Below are 18,771 nucleotides of genomic sequence, written 5' to 3' on the forward strand. Positions count from 1 at the left end.
GCAAAAATTGAATTATCTCCTAGACCAAACTCTAGTAATAGAAGTTCATGATGTCATTTTCGGTTGAAAGGGCTCAAGCTGTCTATGTTTGTGTTAAAAGTTGTTTCCGCTTCTGTGGCTAAGTCATCAGATGAGAATGAAAGGGAGAAAAGGCAAATGATAATAAAAATGTTGCTGTATAAAGGCGAAATGTAAACACGTTCGTGGCACGTATGAACCACGAAAACAAAACCCAGACCGGGTTGCTCCAGCTTGAGCTAGTTTAACTTAACCTAATTGACTCGGCCTCTGCTTTGATGGATATGGAGTAGTTACGTTACAGTGGGTTAATCACGTGGAGTTTTCTGGCTTCCTGGCTTTCTGATTCAGCCGGCCCTGATGATAAGCCATGTACGAGAGCAGAGGCAGTCATATCTCTTATTATGTATCTAGGGCTTACACGTAGCTATATTGGTTTCTACTCCCGACGATTGAACATTCGGTGTTAACGCTTTTGAATTTATATGTGCTATATTATTTTTTTTTGATATTTATTTGGCACTTGAAATGAAAAATACTTTGTTAATCAACTTTGTTTTTTTTTTCTCAGTCTCGGTAATTCTACCTTTCAGTTCATCCCACTACTGTATTTGAACATCCGTTAAAAATCTTTTTTAAACTACTTGTAATTTTAATAAAATGTTTAACATTTTTGTTGTGTATTTGACAATAATATAAACACATCAGATATCAGATATTTAGCAAATGGTCTTTGTGTTACGTGGTGGATGCTACGCCGTCTGCTGTCGGGCGTAGCAATATCAATTAACCTACAAGGTAGCAAGGGGCGGAAACAGTTAAGGTTTTTAAGTACATGCCACCTGCGCAGACATTTTCCCATTTAGCTTGAAGTGCTCATAAATTTGATGTTAATTGCGTAAAGAACATGATCCAAAAAGGAATCGACAAAACATGCACATATGCCTTAAATTGTCTTATGAAAGTTCTTTGAAAATTATATTGTCGTACGAAAAATGTTGCACATCTTACATTTTTAAATTTTACACTTTCATTAATAATACGTGCAATTGGGGCAGGAGGAAACCTATAACACATACAAACTATTTTTTTGATTAAACAATTGGCCAATTGGACCAAGGTCATGCCTAAGTCATGTGTTGGATAAGTTAATATCATAATAAGCATTTCATTAATGCGACTGACATTTGTGATCACTGGGTATAGCACCAAACTGATTTCCATATTAATTGGTCATTAGTAAGGTGAGAAATGTTTCTGTTATTGCCGCTCGTTTCGACTCGGGCATGGGCAAGTACATTAACATTCCATATTAAGCATACGCAATGTGTTCTCTATTGGGTACCCGTTCGAGTGATGGTTATGCTAAACTGTTACTACTTTTGATGCGGTTGCGGTGCGGCTTGCCAAATGTTTCTTAACTTGCCGTTATTTTCATCATGGAAAACAAGCGTTGATATCTGGCCTAATGGCGGTAACCACAAATTTTCCCATAAATCAAAGAAGAAACCGAAGTGGAAGTTAGCCACAAAAACTTTTTAGGTCCTGTCAACAACAGCTACAGCAGGAGCAGAAACTGAAGTAGGCCTAAAGGCTAATGAGGCGTGAGCGAATCCTGACCATGAAATTAAATATTAATATTCAATTAGAAGAATAATTATTGATTTTCCCTCTGGGTTATCCCACAGTTGTTTGTTTTTTGCCAGAGTTTATTTAGCCTTTTGACTGACATTGGCGTGTGGCAATCGGATGCACAGGGTCTGGTGTTCAAGGGGCAGGCAGAATAACAATAACAGCAGCAACAACTTGACTCATTTTCATTTACTTCATTTACAAGCCAAGCACGTTAGGACTTTTTATTACAGCCACATGTTCTGCTACTACAGAATGAACTATCATTTGAGGGAGCCAACGACCAAATTCAGAAGGACTTGGTGACAGGAAATAAAAGAGTAGAAAGAGTAAGAGAAAAAGGAATGGAGAGGGGCGATGTTAAGATTCCTTAGCTCTGCAGCCAGCCAGTCTGGGTCTCATTTTGAATAATTTAATGAGCTTCTCATGAATGGTGGCGTATGCGTAATATTAAATCCAAGCGACCGCACATTTTTCATACTCACATACCCATACTCACACACATGCCATCAATAAACATTCTCATACAGTGGCATTTAAATGCCTTTTTAATTGTTATTATTGTTTGCGCATGGAAAACATGGCCGTAGACGTAAAATTGTCAAAATTATACAAACCAATTTTTGGCAGGGTAGGATTAGTGCCATGCCGACTGGTGTACCTTTCGAGAGTCATTTAAGGTCCGTTTCCAATTTCAGTTCACCGAGTTCTATACAGTTAGGATGAAAAAACTGTTTGTTTGTTGGAGGATCTTTAATGAGGACTTAGAGGCATATTGGATAGTGCTGATCCCATCCTGTTTGGATACGCCACTGTTGCACTATTACATATATTTGTATGTTCATCATGCAATTTAATGACCTTCTTTTCTTGGATTTTTTAATACCTCATTAATGGTGCTGCGACACCCATCGCATCAGCTACAAACCAAAGGATTGAGGATTAAAAACAAACCTTGAGCTAAAGCATAGCCGAATTAATAAAACGAGTTAAGCGAATTAATTTTTATTTCTATTTGCGCCTGGTTGTCGGTTGCCTAGCTGATAATGTATTTTCCGCGACAATTTTATAAGTACGTAACGAAGCAGTTGGGAATAAAATTGACAATAAATCAACTGATAATGTCAGCGTATCAGTCAGCTAAATACTAGAAACGTGGTGGTGCATGAAAGGTTGAATATATATTTTGATAAGCTTTTATGATGAGAGCCTGAGTGGACACGAAATCAAAAGTTAACATTAACCCCCATCCAACAACCAAAATATAACTAAGCCAACCAAAGATGACGATGTCGTTGTCCTTGTTAGTTACTCGTAAGTTAGTCGCAAAAAAAGGTCAAATGGGTGAAAGTTTCCTTCGGGTTAATCAACAAAATTTGCTTAATATGTGTGTGGGTATAAGGAGTATCGTGGGTGTTTTGTTCCTAACTTATGCATACAAAATGAGCAAAAGGGACTTTGAATTTAGGACCATTTGAAGATAGCACTTTGTTTTTTTTTTTTTTAAGTGCTGTGCAAATTAAATGTTTAACCTGGCACAAATTTCGTTTATATAAGTACTCTATAACTATGTTCTAACTAAGCCATTTAAACTATAAAAGTGTTCGAATTCGAATGTTCCTTGCATTGCTTTCGGGTGAAATAAAAATAGGTAGCTGAGTACACCTTACAATCAGTGAGCTAGGAAGGGGGCCAAAAAGTGTTCTCTCTGTTTATTATCTATAAATTTGTAAAACTTGGAATAAGATATTGCATTTCAGACATTTTGAATACCTACATAAAAGCAAATTTCGTCTTGTTTTGGGTGGCCTGCTTTTTCGCTTTTTGTTTTATTTTTGTTAAAGCCATACTTAAGTCTGCATTGTTTGGGGCTGGGCGGCAATCTACTTCGTGCTGCTCTGCTCAATAATGTTATATATTTTATTAAATGCCGATTCTAAGCTATTAATAAAAACTTTGCCATCGGCTAGATCCTTATACGTGGTTACAATGGCACCAGCAAAGTCATTTTGAATCGAATAGCTGAAATCAGTTAAAATAAGTGAATGCTTAAGAAGATGAACTATTGTAAACTTACCCGATTCCCAAGCCATCTTTAACCACTGGGCCAAAGGAACCCGCTAATAGGGCATCAGAACCCAAGGTTGAAGTGCTGATGATGTTATGGTTTATTCGTTTATAGGCTTCAGTCTCGTATAGGTCGGGTTGTTGTACACCCTCCAATTGGGCGACGTGGCGTAATGCAAACAAATGACGGTCAAAGCCTTGTCCCATGGCTGCTTCTTTGGTTAGCTGTCCATGCATTTTGCTGCACTTGTCGATCATGGATCTCAATTCATTGGCAGATGGTTTTGAGCTTTCCGGTTTTAGAACTGCCTCGCAAAAAGCTTGAGTAGCTGTAGAGCATGGCCGCATTGTCTCGGTGCGGCCATGACGAAATGCTGAGGTGCTGCAGGACTCGTAGGTACCCACATATTTATTGAAAGCTTGCCTATAAGCGAGCTGGAACGATAGTTGTATAATGGAATCGGGACTCAGGCCGTACTGCTTGCAGGTTTTTTTGTTAATGCGAGGATACTTTAAAAGATTCATCTCCAAGCTATTCATAACTGCGGAGTTCTTTGCAAAGGCCTCCTCTACGGAGCTTTTTGTTTGATTATCAATATCAAAGTTAATCGCACGAACATTGCCAGTATCGCCATCGGCAGGAGTGTGGGGAGAATCTGTAGAAACAAATGGGAGTTCTAGGGTATCCTTGTAAACTTCGTTGAAGTACCGCAGAACTGCCACACCGTCGCCCCAAGAGTGCTCGAAGTGAACAGACGCAGTACCATCGGCACTGATTAAAAGAGAAATCGACTTATCAAACCAGCGATTCGTTGCCTTGCCTCCTAGCAAATGTTTTAGCAGAGGCACTTGGTTCTCCTCCTGGAAGACGCCATCCTCCGGTGTGTCTAGGCATACGCAGAACAATGATGCATCAACTTCGCGGTGTAAAATATCAGCATTATGTGAGCTCTTCACCAAATGGGCCCTGGCTTTGGCCCATTCGTCTCTTTGAGCAGAGGTTAAAACACCCAAAGGTACTTCTGCAGCTTCCCGCTGGCCATCCAGTTGGAGTACAGCTTTTAGCCTGCCCATAATCACACTTGGACTCTCTATGAAACCACTGGAATCAAGTACATTTACTGCATACATGTGGCCTCTTCTCATGACTAGAATATGTTTCGATTCCGGTGCGTGGACCAGCTCATCTTTCCCCAATCGAGGTATGCGGGAGGTGCCAAATAGTCTATGGTATTGGCTCATGTCCAAGGGGAAAGCTTTAAATGCATAAGAAGCATATGTGGCTAATGCTTTGGGAGCAACCTTCATCCATCGACGATAGCTGGCGGTGTCACTCTTCTTTGGGTTCATATGGTAGACTTCCGGTTCGAGAAGATTATTTTGAAGTGAACGCCAAAAGCGTAACGAACTGATAATCAGATTTGTGGTTCGAACTATCTGCTCTTGATACTCGGGACGTATATCGCTTTTCATTACTAGCAAAGGATTATAATTTAGGGGCAAAGGAGCCCGATCAGATAAATACATATCGAACCAGGGCTGAGATATATAACTTGTGTGCTTATTCCGATCATCGATGTCTTTCAATTTGGCATGTAATTCCATTCCAATGCCCTCACGGAATTGAGTTAACACTTGTTGTGTATGACCAAGCTCTGAGGGACTCAGCAACGGCTGGACAGCTGCTAGGAATCGCTGGCAAGTATTATCCAGCAAAGGTATAGGTAATCTTGGTAGTGATCGTTGAAAATATAAAGTGGGCAATTTGGAGCACTGAAAGAAGGAGAAAATTCTGAACAATTTCGAACTTCTTTTAAGAGTCTAAACCAACCTGTAGATATTGAAAATGCCGGCCATGAGTTGTTGTCGTGGTGGAGGAATAGCGACTTAAGCTTGTCGTAGCAGTTGCATGAACTTTTCGTCTTAGCATCTTGAGGATATTTTTTGTTTTCTGTAAATTGAATAACAAAAAAAAAAAAAGAAATCAAACTGCAGGGTTTCAAAGTCCACAATCTGTAGCAACAACAATAATAACAGACGCAACAGATGAAAACAGAAATAGTGTGGCATCCCCATTTGGCAATGTCTAGATCACAGCTGATCAGTTATCGATAAATCTGAATGCGTATGCCATCGGTTATTGGAATCTATCATGGCGGGTGTTTTTAAATTTAAAAACAAAAACAACATATGTATATATCTATTTATATGTATTAATAAAATTTAATATACTACTTGCAAATTTAGTGTGATGCTCCTTGCTTCGAGTTCAACTACGCATACTCAAAAAAATTTCTTTTTAAATTCCAAGAACCTATAAAGCCTATCGATTTGTACGATTTCAAGGCGCTTCAGGTGCGTTCCTCAAGCGTACTTTAACCTTTCGTTTAAAAAGGTAAACACATTTTGTGCTGGAATTTGCATGGTCAACAGGATAAGTAGATTGGTGTGGTAAGTGGTGGGTGGATGGTGTCGACTGGACTGAACGGGTATTTATTTGTTCCACTGTCTGCAATTCGCGGCACGGTCAAGTGCTTGACGTGGAGTTGTCTGCGTGCTCAGGTGTTGCCACTGAACTTAGAAGAAAGCGCAAAAGCGAAATGCAAATTCGTATAAAAATTTAATTCTTGCCTTGTCGAATTTAACGAGCAACCTTTAGGTGCTTATCGATTTAGCTTTGCAATTCACACCGAAGCTAAGAAGATAGAAGAAAACACCATAAAACTTGCTATCCACAATTCTTTAAATTAAGCAAAGTGCGCGGGTGAAGGCTCTCTGGATATTTGCATAAAAGCCAAAGCCGCGGATAGGGATGCTGGTGCCGATGCGGATGGGTTGCAGTGTAATTGGGCAAAGTGAAATTGCGTTAATATTTAACAAGACAAGTGAAAGTACAGAAGTGAAGTAGATAACTCTGACCCAATACAAATGCGAATGCAAATGGGAAATAGGATGCGAATGCGGATACGGATGCAAAACTCAGAGTCAGAGTCTCACACTTCGCCAGCCTTGGTGCAAAGTGGAAAATTATACAAGCGACAGAGCCGAGGGGCACACTACTAAATTATAAGGAAAAAGTGAACAAGCAAAAGTAAAAAAGGGGCAGGGTAAACGGTCAAGTCCAGCTTTGGGACTTTAAATGTTAAATGTTTGCAATAAAGTCAAATTATCACCCATATACTGCTTACATTCACATGTGTGGCGTAACATTTCGAAAATTGGAAAGGTCACATCGTAATGAATTTAATTAAAGGGCCGCCATTCAATTTGCACTTTACATTTGACCAGTTTTAATTTTTGCAATTTTCTCAAAATTGATTTATTTATTTATGGTTTGTGAAAACGAACGAAACAAGGGAGGATTGCTGATGCAACAAAAAAAAGGAACTTTTAAAATATAGTTTTATTATAATGCACAATTACATAATTTGCAAAAAGTGGAAATAATGCTTATGTCGTAAACGTTAAGGATAATTTTGGAATATGTATATATTTCGTTGCTAAAGCACTAAACCTCGGTAGTGAAATATATGTAATTTGTTATACTAAATGATATGCACGTTCTAGCCCAAATACTTTTTTTCTTTCTTTCTTTCTGATGTTGCTCCACTGAAATTTCGCAATAATTTTTACACTTCTCATTTTTTTCCGCACCTTCCACTCGCTCTCTCTCTCCTCTTTAGACATTATTAATGAATGGCTTTTCATAGCAAAATTTTACCCGCTGTGTGGATTTATTAAAAGTCAAAGGAAGAAAATAAAAAATAAGGAAGACAAAATTAAAAATAAAATTATTTCAAAGTCGTCTACGATTTTAAGATATCCTATACCAGCTAATACCAGTTCAGTTCCAGGTGTCGGAAGGGATATAAAATTAGGACTGGGTTAAAAAAACTTATAAAATTTGGAGGCTCTGATAAAAATAAATTTGTGTGTGGTCCATATATACCCTTTAAACCAAATCGTTGGGTGGTGCAGGGTATGCCAAAGCAGAACAGCATGCTCATTAACGGGCAAAAAAATACTTGACGCCTGCTGACACTTTTGGTTGTTGAAAGTTTAAACTGTCGTGGCCAGATGTCAGCAAAATAACTACACAATAAAAAAGAGAAAGAACAGAAATGAAAGCAAAAATAATGTGCAAAAATAAACATTTGTTTTAAGACAAAAAAAAAAACGAAAGGAACTTTTGACCATTTGGTTTTGGTTTTGTTTTTTCCAGAAGGTGGCAGAACAAAATCAAACAAAGCAATTCCGTCACGTTTGAAATACTAAAAAAGGTCGACAAATTTGGATTGGGATACGCTTTATTCGATTTGGGAGTGACCTTTTTTGGCGGAAGGAAGGCGGTTTTTAAACAAAGTCGAATCGAATAAAGAGTGTTCAGGTGGAAAAAGGGAAAACATAAATTTTCCATTTCTCAATGACAATGACAAGTAACGACAAATGTCCTCTGTGGTAGACAAAATACTTTGCATAGAAATGCGTCAGCATAAAATGCTTCATTCGAGCAAAACATTGTCATAATTTTTCCTTCACACTCCCACATATGTACATGTATATAAAAACACACTTACACACAGAAGAAGTAAAACAGGGAGAATCATATGACGAGAAATATGTTGTACCAGATACAAAAGCCAAAATTCAAATGTAAGCAATGCTTTGAGGCACAAAAATAAACCAGAGACACAAGAAAAATGGTGACCTTAATTCTGCCTCGAAGGTATCTCCAGTAAATTTAAATTAAACCACCAATTTTCGCAAAAGCCCAACAAATAAAGCTGAAAGATTAGCCGGCTCAACTACAACTCAATGATAATGTCTGGGAAGAAAATTCCTTCTCTGTCTCTGAAATTGTTAAATAATCTATAAACAATAATAGCTAGTATAATTTTCTTTACTTGCCCTGTAACAGATTTTATGTACTTGTTAATTTATGGTTAATAGACAGCAGGAGGAAAAGTGTAGCCTGATAACTAACATTTTAATTTATGTAAAAATGTAGCCAGAGGTCGGAGGGGATGGCTGCGGTCAAAGGTCAATGGGGGTCATCTGTGTAGGCAATCAATATGTATGTGTATGGAACAAGTGCCATAAAGTGCAGGATGTTACTCTTCAAAATGATCAATGAGTTTATTGATTGGCCATAGACAAAATGGTTATGTTATAAAAGTGCTCACTATATGAAATGGATTGGAGTCGAGGGTAATGGCGGAGAACTGCTTTTAAAGAACAACGTGTAGTTCATGACTAAAAATGGCCCTTGCTGAACTGATTGTTTAAATGTACATATACATATATAGAAAAATATACATATATAGAAAAAAAGACAACTTTTGTATGTAAATATGAATGTATTTCGTATCAATTCAATATTCAATTTTCGAATGATTGAAAAAAAAAACACGAATCTGAATAAAAATAATTTAGAAATTTCTATAAATTGCGCTTTTATCTTCCTCTACATATAATGACGATGACAAAGATTTTTTACGGTCTAAACACCAGCAAGTGGAAAGAATGATAAACCCAATTATACAAAGCTGGAATTAAATGAGCGAAGAAAGCTAGCCTCTCTTTCCTCTATTTTTTTCTGTCGTTTCTACTGATGATTATGTTGTTGTTGATGATATTCCTAGAAGGCCATACAAATTGCTATTTTCTTTTGGCGTGCCCATCAAGCTGAAATAGCAGCAGCACCAACAGCAAAGAGGGTTCATTTTTCACAAGAAGCAGAACAACTACGGAACAAGAGGCGCATTAAATTGCTATAAAGTCATCGGCATCGCCCAGTTTAAATCCCTCGCGCCCCTAAGGAAGGCGAACCGACGCGAAGGATGAACAGCAAACAGCAGAGCGCTGCGACTTCAGTGCCTGAGACGACATGTGACTTTTGTTTGTTTTAAATTCTATTTTTGGCGGCTCAGAGAATGCTCAGTTCAGCTAAAGTCCTTCTGTGGGCTTTGTTTTATGTTCCCTGCTGTGTAATCCTAGGCCAAAAAAGCTATATTTTCAGGACTATACACATGTATGCTTGGTTCTTTTTTCTGAATCAATACGAATATCTAGATCTTGGATAGCTAACAAGTAAAACAAGCGCCGAATTTAATCAACTCAGGTTCGATCAAGTACTTAACACTCGTATAAAAAATGAAGTAAGTAAGTCGTCTCGCCGACTTAGGTCTACCATACACCAGTAAAGCAAATATTTCAAATTTATGAAATAAGTGCATTTTCACATGCTTAAGTACGAGCACCCCCACCAGCCAACTGCCAACTCCGGCCTTATGCATAACTTGGCTATTTTTTGTCCGATTTTGATCAAATTTGGTATTTTGCTGGATATTAGTATCAAATTTAAGTGATAATATAATCGAGTCCTTTTAAATTACGGGGGCGGAAGGGGGCGTTGCAAAATCTTTACACATAAAAAATGTGCACATTTACAAAGCAAATACACATACCAAATATGTTCTCTAGTTAGAATAGTTTTTGAAATAAACGGAGGCGGAAAGGGGCGTGGCAAAAATTTGAAATAAACTTGATCACCTTACTACACGTGCCTAAATTTGGTGGCTATATCTCATATATAGTCTCCGAAATCTACGAGTTCATAACGACCGAAGGACGGATAGGCGGACGGCAAACGGACGGACAGACGGACATGGCTAGATCGATTCGACTGTTGATGCTGATTAAGAATATATATACTTCATAGGGTCGGAAAAGCTTCCTTCTGCTTTGTTACATATATTTTGGCGACTTTAATATACCATTTCACCGTATGGGTGTATGGTATAAAAAGTGCAACTGGCAGTTACCCGATGCTGCCAACTGTTAGCATGGATCAATATGCAAAGGCCAACAAAAACTTGCTTAATGCATTTCAATTTATCAAAAATATTGACTGGCGCCAGACATTGAAATAAATTGTTTATTTAGTAAATGCCAAGGTTATAATAAATTACATTTAGTTGACTTTAAATAGGGAAAATTCATTCCATTTCTTCATTCTCCCACTTATCGTCTTTTGGGGGAAACTTGAAGAATAAACAGGTGTTAAAACGAGACAATACGTATATAAATTTAGTCTGTCTTCACCATGCCAGGGGCCAAGTCGGGGATTAAGCATCAATTTGTAAAATCCAATATGAGGAGCTCGCATGAAAATTTATTGTGGAACGTGCCCCGCACATAAAAATCATTCAAGCGTTGCGATTTCTTCTTCGAAACCTAAAACGCTTTTATGCATTTCATTGAAATTGTTTTACAGGCAAATTGAATAATTCGTCAAGCATTACAGTACACGTTTATACACGAGGGGCACATAAGAATTGTTTCAGATAAAATTAAATTGATTTAATTTTTTTCGAAACAGATAAAGGGGAAATATTCACGATAAATGAAAAGATTTGCTATATTTGTTTTTTTTTTAATGTCGACCAGTGAATGCATGTAAATTCTTATAAGTTTTACAATAATAGATTATACCTGTCACAATAAGACTGTGATACTGAATTCTCATCGATCGACTAGTATGTGTGTAGTTTTATTTAACATTTGCAAGGTCCCTCGTATGTTTATTTTGACCATAAATTTAAAAGGCGTATGCATAAATTGGCTGGATTGGATTGTTACTGAAGGGCAGCTGTGTCACTAGAACTTGTACAGGACATCCTGTTACAGGAAAATAGCAAGAAACCCAAGAAACTGAGAATATGCAACTAAGTTGTGTGTGGGCGGTGCAAAATGGGTGGGTAGCATCGATGCAAACAAGCTGCTTTCTGGCAACTGTCATCACTCCAGTAGAGCCAGCTTAAGTCTCCTCTCACCTCTGCATTTGCAGTTCTCGTGCATTTACTTTAAAAACTCGGCAGTTTAAGGAAGGTTTTTTTCTCTTTTAGCCATTTCCAGGGAATCACTTATAGATAAAATGGTCAATTATAATTAAACTTTGATGTTTGGCGAGAATAAACACCGAGTGCCATGACAACGTCACTTCCTACGCCTAATGGAGCCCATCATTAAACATCAAAGCTCAACACACCCGAAAAACTAACTTAGGTTATTCGGGTTCTGGTTTCTATTTTGTAGCAAGTCCATAAATAAGCCAAAAGGCTAACACAAGGCGCCAAGACTAGAAATCAAACACAGACACCATCGCAACACAATCAGTACAGAAGGCACTACAGAACATTCCGAGAAGAGGGCAAAACAGAATTACGACCCCAACCATTTAAGCATTGAGAGTCAGAATCAGACGCACCCACAAAGACAGATTCAAGCTTTAATTGCGCATTAATGTTTATTGCTTGGCGGATGTGAAACTGACGCCGTTTTGCCATTTAGTAAGTTAGTCCACACCATAGAACACACACAAACACACACACACACACACACACACAGAGAAATCAGTAAGATTTCTTTTCTAGCATTACTCTATAAGAAAAAAGGCATTGGCAAGGAATCTACCGTTTTATTTACATACACATTTTATCATGTCACCTCAATTTTATTCATATAAAGTTGTTTAATAGAGCAAAAAAACTAAGGCCATGTTGGTTTCGGTGAATCGGTTGTTAATTTAGCTTGTGCACGACATTCCATCTGCGAACTATCAGTTCGCCAATATGCGGCTTTTCCTCGTAATGTCTAAAACCATTTAAGGCAAGGACATCAATATTTCGTCTGATTTGGGTTAAAGATTGTTGTCAGTTCTTTTCGCTTTTAAGTTTGGCTTTAGATTTTTTCGTTTTGTTTCGTTAATTTTCAGACACTGACTCTGATCCGGTCTCTGGATCTGCTCCTGCTTTTAGTTTAGTGGCTGTTTGCTGTCTCTGGGAAAATTTGTCGTCCTTCTTACCAACTGAGTGATTTCGAAATGTTTCCGTTAACTTGGCCCTATCACAAACTTATGGAGCTCTTCTGGTTCGCTGTTTCCGCTACGGTAACATAGTAGCCATTTCTTCATTTTATTCTTTTTTTTTAGTAAAAAAGAATTTAATCTACATCGTCAAATTGTTAGGCATTGACAGATGGTAGGCCGTATTCCATATGTCATAACTTATGGTTACTATTTTGCTACTGTACTATTTGCAGTCACAACTTAACGAACATACTCATTCCAAATTTCCAGTATGGCAGCCAGTGAACATAGTGACAGTGAGGTGAGTTATGGTAAATGGTAAAGGAAACATAATTGTCATAATGAAGACTACATTGCAGGACTCTTCAGTATCCTCACGCATTGTACTATTCAATCAGCAGGTTGAGGACCACCAGAACTGGCAGAAAATCAATCCATTCACTCACTACAGTGTCAAGGACATGCCAAAGCGCACCTTCCTCAAGGAGGAATATGGACGAGCTCCATCGGGCAGTCGTTCGGAGCAAAGGGCTCTGCAGGCTCAGGTCCAGTCGTTGCAGGAAATTTTGCAATTATGCGAATTGATCCATCAGAAGGGTGAAATGGCTCAAGAATCAGAATTGATAAGTGTGCACTTTGGCCAACTTTTTGAGCTATATAATAACATATCAGATAAATTAATGGGCACATTACTTGGTGCCCGCAAGCATAAGTATGTAGATTTTCCGGGTGAGACTCTATTCCAGGGACGGGATGATAGGGTCCTCATAAGTTTGGAACGACCATTCGACGAATTGAAGGGTGAAATACTTCTTAAAATCGAGGATATACGTTGCATAGCTACAGAAAAACCGATTGAAAGACCTGCACTACGCAATGCCCAGTTCTCGTGAACTATTCAACTGTCATCTGATCGCTGACCCATATCATTTACGCACGTGCCCACAAAAGAAAGACCGTCAGACCCTTTTTTATACAGCTAATTAAATTAAAATTTCGCAGGCAAAGAAACCTGCTTCTTGGCCATGACTGAGTCAACCAGAGTGGAGATCCCATCACGTATACGCCACGCATACTTTACGAGTTAGTGTCAGAGTTCTAAGCTCCCATGCGAGGCATATGCCACGCAGCTGCCTTCTACTCTACTCTTCTCATATCCCAGCAGAAAGTGTCTCCCTATCATGGCAAATAAATAAATTACACCAGTCTTAGTCAAATTTATATACACACAAATACACATACATATGTACATACACGGACGCCTAAGCGTAGGAAGACATCAAAGCGCCTCGCATTCGCTCATCTGACAAATTATTTTCCTATGGAATCCTCAGGCATCTTTGCGAATCTTGTAAGTCGTTCGCTTTTCTAAGGGAAGAGACTCTTGTTTTTAAATCGTACTGCACAGTGGGCAATAAATAGAAAACATGCTGAGAATAGCAGACGTATGTATTGGTAGGTTAGATTAGACACTTCATCATGGGAAGCCACATTGTGTTGTACTATTTTGACTAGGATTTCATGTGTGAAGTCCATTGTAGCAACGGGTGACGTGAATGTGCACAACTAATGTACCGTTGATTTGATTTTACGACGAGCTGAATACAGTGACTATACTCCAACAGTCATCCTACTCGCGCCCCCCTGATCATTTGTCCCCCTATCTCCACAAACTTGTTAAACAGTCAGTCGACCGACTTGTGGGCTCTCCCCACCAAAATTTATCCGCCTGCAACATGTGTAATTTATTTAGATTTTTTTTGCGGAGGCGAGTTTCCTGCTTTAAAAATATTTCCACCAGTAACAAATGATTATTGAAAAAATGATTGCTGTTCAATTTTTGGCACATAATTATGATTGAGAGGCATAGCAGGAGGGGCAGCAAGTGAAATGATCTAAAATAAACATGTTTCCGTTTTTGGCAGTAAAATTTTATTCGCATTTTTTCAGGCATTTTTATCCCACGCGTACTATACTCTACTTATAAATGGACAACAGGATGACGGGTATATTCGGTCTAACAACTGGCCTTAAACTCAATTTAATGGTAGTCTAGTCCATGCAACTGTCTACTGGGCATTAGGAAGTCGGCTACTTGGAGTGGAAAAAGAAATATTGTTTTTTATTATGCAAATGTCAGGATTTCGGCTCGTTGCGCACAACTTCCGTTTGCCATTTTTCGTTGCCAACTAAAAGCGGAAGGCCAAAAAGGAAGTGAAAAAATAGGGAAAGACCCAGGGAGTAGAAAGCCTGAAATGCCTCGCCCCACTGTGCTTTTCAGTCGTAGGTGCTGATTGCTCAGCTCGAAAATTGGTTCAGTTTGCGGTGGGTTTTGTTGTGTTGTAAGCTTTGTTTTGGTTGCTCCTTTTTTGCCAATATCTCTCTCCCTTTCTCTGATTCCCAATCAGAGGACTTTAGAGGCCCTAGGGCGAAAACGGATGCGACTAAATCACAGTCCACACACAATTGTCCAGAAGAAGGTAAGTAAAAGGACAAAAGTGAGAACTTCGCACGATAAATGGCTGCATTTACTGCGAGATACTCTGCCACCAATTCCTAATATAACCAAAAATAAAGCTTAAATTGAGTTACTTTATACCATAATGAGATAGGAATAAACTAATACTCAATCCTACGCCAGGGTATCAACGAAACAAAGCCAACTGGTCATGTCCGTGTATTTGTGCTTAACTTTTGACTTGAACTTGACTGTCCAAGTTCACATGAACTTTTATTTATTTATGTGCATATTTGTTGGCTTAGGATTTCTTGCTTCCCGTACGCCACACACATATGTGCCACTCAAATACCCTGAACATGCATATAAATTATTGATTTATTCTTGTTGTTTTTTTTCAGTTGCTGTTAGGAAAAGTGTTTTATGATCTGTGAAACAGTGTATAAATGAGGACGAACCGAATTAGTTAACCAAGTAAAAAGTTGTGTGAAAACTTCACCAGGATCCTGGTGTCAGTACTTTAAAGCCATTTGACCAGAATCTCATAATGGACAGCCCGCTGCTACTTGGCTTAGACGTTTTGAATTTCCGTCAAAACTTGCCAGCTGATTTATAGCCAAAGGATGCGAGCTAAAACGACGTAACCTGAGCACACACTTGGCGATATCTCTCTATTTCCCTTTATCTCTTCCCCATTTGTCTCCCCTATCCATTTCCGGTACTTGTTTTTCAAACTGCTGTTGCTATTGCAGTAGCTTTTGCCATCGCTGTCTCAAAGGATTTGCCCATATTCCAGCACCAAAAAGGTAGTAAGCTGTTTTTGATTAGACAAACAAAAACCCACAAAGGTCGAGCACAATGAAAAACCGGGCTAGTCATCATCATCATTGTCATAGCCGAGCTGATAACTTAGCTGGAATCATAAAACTGTCATTTAACATTTGATAAGCCAGCCGCATGGATATGACGACCAGGAGAGCCAATAATCAACACAGTCAAAGTGAGAATACAACCGAAGAGCTTTATTTTTAGGATTTAAGCCTAATACCCTACAAACAAAGGGTGTATCCGATTAAAGAGTTATAGCACACAAGTCATTCGAGTTTCTCTTGGATACCTCTAGGGTATCAAGAAGTCCTTACCCTCGTTGAACGTATGAAATACTTTTCATGTTACTTGGTTCAAAGGCCATTTTGCACTTGGAATCACTCAAATGGGCAGTAGTTGGTGAAAAAAGTTGTCATCCGCGGTTTCGATTTGGGTAACGAACTTAAAGGAACTTATATTATATATTATATTGTCTAGGTCCAAGAATATTGGCGAGCGGATTTCAGTTTGCGATCAGATTCTGCATTTGCTTATAAATGTAGCAAACATAAAAATTATACCTACATATTTTTGCATATTAACGATAATAGCTGGCAGCAGCAGCAGCTAAGCACAGACTCAATGATGATGATGTCGGTGATGATGACGCTAAATGATAAAACTAAAATTGCTCAAAATGTGAAGAGGCGGCGACCGAGTGAAGAAAACTTTGCAGACAGGCAAACAATGACGCAGTTATTCCACTCATTTATGCAAATTGCCGCCCTTAGCTGCAGAATAGAATAGAAGTAAAGCACAAAGGAATACGATTTATGATTATAAATATGTTATTTATATGGCGGTTTTTTGTTTATTGGAATGTTGGGCATTTATTCAACACAAAAACTAAAATTCTAGTTTACTTTCCTTCAGTTTTAAGTTTTTTGGCAACTCAGCAGTTTCTTACTTACGAAGTTCAGATGATGTGCCAAGTTTTTATTGTATGTATATCAATTTGAATTTATTATACCCCCGCCAAAAAAGGATAAGCCGAACGTCAACCAAGCAGAAAGGTCATTGCGGCACGAATGAGGCGCTGCGGTTTAAATCAACCCAGCGACAATGATGAAACACTTGGCCAATGGGTATTAAAAAATATTCTCAGAGTTAAAGTCGTCAGATTAGACATAAACTTATAAATACAAAGGACAACAATCTCAACTAAATACACATTTGTTTTTCTACTAAAAGTAAACTAAATCGGAACAAAAGTAACCGATTTTATTATTAAACAAACTCCCCAGATTAGACTTGCAAAGCCCAGGTTTCAATAAATCTCTAAAATCGACTGGGTGGCATAAGCCTAAAGTTCAATTGGAGCAAGTTTTGTATTAGTATTTGGCTGAACACTTCTGTGACTTGCCATGTGTTTCGTAAGCCTTAGAATTGTGTTGAAAGGCAAAAATAAATACTAAAAGTTTAAAGGATTTTCATTTTTTGTTTGATTCGACTTTTCTTTTATATTTTGAATATCATTTTTTTTTTTCCTTGTTGCTGTTCAATTTCTGAATTCTTGTTTTTGTCACTTGAAGGGCTTCTTCTTCGTTTTTATGTTTGACTTGGCGCCTGACTGACAGACTCACTGTGAGCATCCGTTCGTATGGAACACAATTATATATTCAATGGTTAGCTAAGGCAACGTTGAGTGTGAGTGAATGTATGTGACAATTTCAATCAATTGCATGATGCCCACAAATTTTTTTTTCCATTTTGGCTTGGTCACTGATTTCATTAAAGTTGGTAAAAGACTTTAAATGTGATTACCTTGAAGTGTCCAAACAATTTACCTACACAAACTCTCGGAGACAAATACAAAAATGTGGCTGCTATGCACAATTACACAACAAAATGCGATACATGCATATAGTTGCAAAGAGAAAGATTAAGGGATAGAGAGAAACGGAGGAAAACCAATACTCTGTTGTGTGACCACCCACTATCAATGAATTTATTGATAACTGACCGCAGACCGAAAACTTAACACCGTTTCAGGGTCTTTTGGCCCAAAATGTCGACAGGAACGCAAGCAGAGTTACTTAACTTTCAGGAAGAGGAATTGTAAAGCAAGAGTAACTGGAGACACTATTTGTCCTTTCTTGGCACGCCAAGTGCCTTGTCTCTGTCGCAAAATACGAACATGAAAATTGCCTTAAACGCAAATGCAGACAAGGTTTTCCTTCCACAATTTTTTATTTCAATGTATGGTCCTTGCAACTGGTGCAGTAGCTTTTCCGTTGACTGTCAAACAAGAAGCTAAGTAAAATTTTTTTTTATTTTCTCCAGATGAGAAATATAAAAGAGTGAGAACCAAAAACACATGATGCTAAATTTTGACAATTTGCGACAGGCGGGCAGATAGTCAGCCAAATGGAAGAGATGAAAGATATGGTTGGCGGTAACGTTTAAGCCCGTTGCAAAGTCAAATTGTATTTTCTTAAATGTTAAGTAGCAATAGCATCTAGAATTGCAATCGCTATTGTTCAGTGAAGGAAAACGGCAAAATGTAATAAGCATATGTTGGCAAACATATATATAATGATAACGTGACTATATTTCATTTGGCATAAGATAAATAAAATAAAACAAAAGAATTTTTCACGATCGAAGCAGGAAATAAAGTTTCAAAGAAACCCACGACTCAACTTACCTGATCACAATACACCATTATAGAGCTGTCGATGCATCCTGATAATATGCAGAAATCTAATATTACAAATTGAATCGCACAATTGCTCAATTTATATTAATTTAAGCTTTTAATGCACATACTGAAAGCGAGAAAGTAGTAAATTTTGACTCTTGCTTTGCGCGATGTTTACTTAGTGGTTCATTTTCATAGAATGAAGCGATTGCTTCACCT

The 18,771-nt window shown here is 38.1% G+C and overlaps 2 protein-coding genes across 6 annotated transcripts; one reads left to right on the forward strand and one right to left on the reverse strand.

Moving 5' to 3' along the window:
• Positions 1-3,310: 3,310 nt before the first annotated feature.
• Positions 3,311-5,749, reverse strand: LOC6639623 (carnitine O-palmitoyltransferase 2, mitochondrial). Of its 2 annotated transcripts, XR_006954699.1 has the most exons (4): positions 5,549-5,749; positions 3,728-5,490; positions 3,428-3,672; positions 3,311-3,369 (listed from the first exon to the last, which is right to left on the reverse strand). XR_006954699.1 is itself a non-coding variant. In XM_002062558.4 (3 exons), exons 1-3 carry the CDS (start codon positions 5,645-5,647, stop codon positions 3,534-3,536), a joined length of 2,001 nt encoding a protein of 666 aa, XP_002062594.1. In that variant the 5' UTR covers positions 5,648-5,749; the 3' UTR covers positions 3,311-3,533. The 2 variants fall into 2 exon arrangements, 1 of the variants encoding a protein (XP_002062594.1); XM_002062558.4 differs by having other exon boundaries at positions 3,311-3,672.
• A 7,005-nt stretch (positions 5,750-12,754) lies between these two features.
• Positions 12,755-13,793, forward strand: LOC6639622 (actin-binding Rho-activating protein). Of its 4 annotated transcripts, none has more exons than XM_047012053.1 (2): positions 12,755-12,887; positions 12,988-13,793. In XM_047012053.1, exons 1-2 carry the CDS (start codon positions 12,858-12,860, stop codon positions 13,477-13,479), a joined length of 522 nt encoding a protein of 173 aa, XP_046868009.1. In that variant the 5' UTR covers positions 12,755-12,857; the 3' UTR covers positions 13,480-13,793. The 4 variants fall into 4 exon arrangements, with proteins under 4 accessions (XP_046868009.1, XP_002062593.1, XP_046868010.1 ...); XM_002062557.4 differs by having other exon boundaries at positions 12,756-12,887; positions 12,946-13,793; XM_047012054.1 differs by having other exon boundaries at positions 12,756-12,887; positions 12,956-13,793.
• The last annotated feature ends 4,978 nt before the right edge of the window (positions 13,794-18,771 follow it).

The sequence above is a fragment of the Drosophila willistoni genome (assembly GCF_018902025.1).
Source record: "Drosophila willistoni isolate 14030-0811.24 chromosome XR unlocalized genomic scaffold, UCI_dwil_1.1 Seg144, whole genome shotgun sequence".
In the NCBI taxonomy this organism is placed as follows: Eukaryota; Metazoa; Arthropoda; class Insecta; order Diptera; family Drosophilidae; genus Drosophila; species Drosophila willistoni.